A 4,596-nucleotide genomic window follows, 5' to 3' on the forward strand; every position below is an offset into this window, starting at 1 on the left:
GGGGGTGGGTGTCCGGTCTTAAAGTGAAAGTGCTTTTTTCTTTCTTTTGTGCGAATGTTGTGACAAGCATTGCATCTGTGACCCTTTGTAGATTGGATGTTGTTAGCTATTTAAAAAATAGGCAATGTTAAACAAAAGAGGTATGACTGCCTGTGCTCTCACTTTACTTACTTTTACACTTTACCATTCACTCTTTCTTCCACAGGCATTTCCTATTCAAAACTGGAACAGGGACCACACCACTGTTCAGTACTGCAACACCAGGGTACACAATGGCATCTGGCTCCGTTTATTCCCCTCCTACTCGGCCACTACCTAGGAACACTCTATCCAGAAGTGCTTTTAAATTCAAGAAGTCTTCGAAGTACTGTAGCTGGAAATGCACTGCACTCTGTGCTGTAGGTGTCTCAGTGCTGCTGACAATACTGCTGTCCTACTTCATAGGTGAGTCCCATTTTTTGCAATTATTACCATGAATAAGGATGTCTGATGAATGTGGACTGTGGACATGGATGTTCATGGACTGTGACATACAGACCTTTAGCTAGCAAAGTTTTTGGTTAACAGTAAAAACCACAACAATGATTTAATGAAAGTTCCCAGTTGTTTTTGAGGTAATAAAAAATTTGAGGATTTTACAAGGATTTTGCAGCATGAATGCAGTGGGTGAATTAACTTCAAAGAAGTATTTCAATGGAAATTAAACTATGTGGTGTCTTGTTCTTATAAAAGTACGTATAAAACATGGGCTGTAAAAATTCCATAACTTGCAGCATATCCATGTAACTTTTTTCCTTTCATTTTGCATGAAATATAACTAATAGAGCATTTTAAAAGGCTAACTATCACTTACTTCATCATTACATACACATATGTGTATAGAGCTAGAGCAAAAGTTGAATACAGACTTTTGATTGCAAGATATGGAAAATAATTGTCCAAAAGGGCAACATGCAGAGAAGGTAAAGACTTCTTCCTCTCTTGTGGGTTGTTTATTTTTAATTATTGTCTCTGTTCTCTATTTGTTTCTTAAATTCCATTTTCCCAATTTTTATTTTAGAGGATTTCCTTTATTTCTTCACCTTTTTAATTATTTAATTTCATAAATGTTCACAATAAATATGATATAACTTGAGTTTCAGGCAGTTAATGGGGCTGTGCTTGGCTGTGAGAAAAAATGTCATTGACTTTAATAAGGGAACAGAACAGGCTCTTTTTGTTCTTGTAACTTCTGCAGCTTTGTCCACATTACACATTTTTTCAGCTCTGAGTCCATAAATGTCTTCTATTACTTTCTTTTAACTAATTTGTTAATTAGAAGTTTAAGTCACTACAGTTATGGAAATAAAAGTGTGAGGATCTGGGTTTTTATATTAGTTGCACTCAAATTCAGAGTAAAAAAATCAAAGCAAGAAAATAGGAAGAGAAGAGTCAATCTGTCTTTCCCTCCTTCTCTTTAAAATCAGTGTAAATTAATAATAAAGCCTAGAAGGCTTATGATCTCTCCATCTTCATTGCCTTTGTTGAAGCAGGCTTTAGCTACATTTCAGTCCAAGGCACAGCTTAGGCTGTATAAAGCCTTTGAAGTCTTTCTTACTGGGCTGAAGCTCCTGTGAACAATGCAAGAAACTGGGTTGCTGAGTCGCTGGAGAAATTCCTCTCTGCCCCAGCAAAGCAGAGCTCCCTGAGCACCCTTTCCACCTCAGCTGCCAGCCTCAAAGTGCAAAAGGCTTGTATGCAAACGCAGGGCTTGCCACTGCTGTCCAGCCCCTTTCAGACACTGGATTTGTGGTTATTTTGTGTGAATGTGCACAGGAGTGTAAAGGTGTGGTTTAGAGTTAAGCTTTTACACTTCATCTTTTTTAAAGTGGGATTGAAATAGTCTCTCTTATATAACACATTAATTACACTCAGTCTCCGTAGTATTGCCTCATAAGTCATCAGAAGCAAACATCTGCTACTAAATAAATACATAAATACAAAGAAGGAATTCAGTATGAAGTGTTACTCTCAAGAACTGTGAAAAACAGACTTATAGATAGTAAGATATTGAAATTCTGATTCTGAGCTGAGCTCTACACTTTGCTTACCCCAAAGAGCCAGATTACTTGTGAATCTGAGGGGGACAAGAAGATAGCTGTACTGGATTATTTCTCCCACAGGCACATTAAGAAATATAAGCATGTCTAATGTGCCTCCATTCCTGTATTTGGGAAAAAGAGACGAGCTATGCAGTGACTGAGAGCTTTCAGCTCCACACATCATTTATTCACATACTCCGTAAAAAAACAAATATAGCTGTACAACATTTCATGGGCACACGCCAGCTTACATCCTTGCTGAAATAAACAATGCACAAGGGCCTTTCTCTGCCCATAGTCAATAGGAAGCTCTTTGACTACTGGTGATATTACACATATTTCAGCTAACTCAGCAATCTAAATGTAAAATCCAGCACTCAGGGGCGCTCTCTAGAGAACTCTGGGTCCATAAAACCATGAATGGATTACGCTCATTCATATGTGTGGTTTTCCCATCTCTGCAGATGTAATATCAGAAATACTCTCCATTTAATAGGCCATCTAAGTATAAATCAGTGGAAATCATTAATGTAAGATGGAAACAGTCCTTCATCTTGGTTAACCATTTTGTAGCATAGGTGTAAAAGGGAAATGACTGAGTAGGAAATTGGTCATAACATAAAAAGATAGGAAGGACTGTGATATTTGTTTGCACCAGCTGAGGTGGCATGTCACATTTGTAAAGCCAGTTTGAGACATGTTTTAAATTTCATGGAGAGATATTGCCACAAGCATGAAAATGCTACAGCTCTTGCTGCGAAAATATGCCAGTACACATTGATAAGGGACATAGCGTGGCTGATGTCCACTGCGTGACTGTGGCAGCTGCAGACAGAAGAACTAATGGGACCGCTCGCCTGGTAACAGGCCCTCCTCAGAAAGGAAAGAGAGATGAACATGTCATGCCCAGGCTTGATTTAGTTGCAGTGGATATGGGGTAGAAAAGTGACTTCAAATCTGCTCAAGCGACATAAGGCAGAAGAGACAGTTTGCTAGACTTCATGTCTGCCTTTGCAGAAATACTCAGTCAATTACTGCTCTGTCAATTAGCCCAGCCAGAGGAAGGAGCAGCATTGAGAGTGTGGTCTGTCTTGCACTTCCTCCATCACTCTGACAGGAAAGACTCCTACATTTACAAAGTCTACGAAAAGGAGGTGGGAGCAGAGGATGTCAGCATGGGGAGAGACCAGAGCAAACACTGCATTATAAGGCCACTTAATGAAGTCCTGGGGGTCACAAGGAGTTGTAAATGTTATTTCAGTCTAAAGGAAAGAAAGTCTTACTTTCCAGCCTCCCTACATAATTCTTGCTTTTCTAGCCCTCGTGGTCTCTCTCAACCATTTTGCAATGTACAAAATGTTTAAGTTTACCATTCTTGTCAATGAGACCATTTTTTTTCTAATGTGAACATTTTAGAATCGTTCCCCCCCCCGTTCAGAAGGCTAGGAAGAACAGTATTAAATTTAAACAATGAAAGAGTAAGAAATATGAAGTTGCCTTAGTTTGACCTTTTTCTGTATACACGTTAATAGTTTTACCCAGACTTTGTAGAAGGAGTCTGTGTGAGAGCCAGAAATAGAGGCCAGCTTTACAACGTGCAAGACAAAACAGAACTTTGTCCTCCTCCTCCTCCACAGGGCTTACTGCCTCCATCAGCATCCATCATTTGCAGTGAATGAATGAAAGGAAGCTTTTCTAGAGCAACTCCAAGGTCAAACATAGGCATCAAATCAAGGTTTTATATGTAACCTTCTGGTGTGCCTTTTGGAATCTTCTCTGTCCACTTTTGGTTTTATTAAGAGGAGGAGTCTGTTGTTCTTGGATGTGTTTTTTCGCTGATAGAAAAATCCACTGTGCAATTTATAGAGAGCTACATTGGTCAGGAGGAGTTGTTTAAAATATGTTGTTGCATAGCCCAGGCTCTGACCAGGTATAACAGATTGACTGGTACTGTACTAATTATTTCTTCTTGAGTGTGTATTCGACAACTGGATGAAATTAATGAGAATTTGGGGACATCAGGGCCCCTCTTTCATCCCTAGGAATTGCCTTGGTAATTGATTCTCTGTTGCCAGTGGCTCTATCTTGACATTGTCCAGGTCAATACTAGAGGTGTTAGTGCCATTTTCACATGCACAGAACCGAAGAGGTGAGCAGTTTTCCTCAGTCAGTGCTGGAATTACACAACACCAGACTCAGTCGACTAAGCTCGAAGAGTTGCATGCTGAAAGATCACATGGATCTGTCATGAGTGCTTACATCTACTAAATAGGTTTCCATTAACATAAAACATTCTTTGAATACACAGTGAGACCTGGCCTCCGCTGTCCTGACTTCTTCACAGCAATCTGTCATAATTCCAAGTCTGTTGAACATTTTCGCCTCTGTGTACTTTGGGATGGATCATTTTGTTAGCCTTAGCTCTGCATCCAGAATATATACTGGTCAGCTGTTCTTTGTGATAAACCAAATATTTAAATATCAGTGATAACAGCAGGACATCTCTTCTGTAGGG

The 4,596-nt window shown here is 39.4% G+C and overlaps 1 protein-coding gene across 2 annotated transcripts in view; it reads left to right on the plus strand.

Moving 5' to 3' along the window:
* Window positions 1-208: 208 nt before the first annotated feature.
* Window positions 209-4,596, plus strand: part of TENM3 (teneurin transmembrane protein 3) — a 116,621-nt gene continuing 112,233 nt past the window's right edge. For both annotated transcript variants that reach the window (XM_010193031.1, XM_010193039.1), the window contains exon 1: window positions 209-444. In XM_010193031.1, coding sequence (XP_010191333.1) covers window positions 273-444 — 172 coding nt within the window. In that variant the 5' untranslated portion in view covers window positions 209-272. The remainder of the gene's footprint in view (window positions 445-4,596) is intronic.

The sequence above is a fragment of the Mesitornis unicolor genome, unplaced genomic scaffold (genome assembly GCF_000695765.1).
Source record: "Mesitornis unicolor isolate BGI_N332 unplaced genomic scaffold, ASM69576v1 scaffold2051, whole genome shotgun sequence".
NCBI classification, from domain to species: domain Eukaryota; kingdom Metazoa; phylum Chordata; class Aves; order Mesitornithiformes; family Mesitornithidae; genus Mesitornis; species Mesitornis unicolor.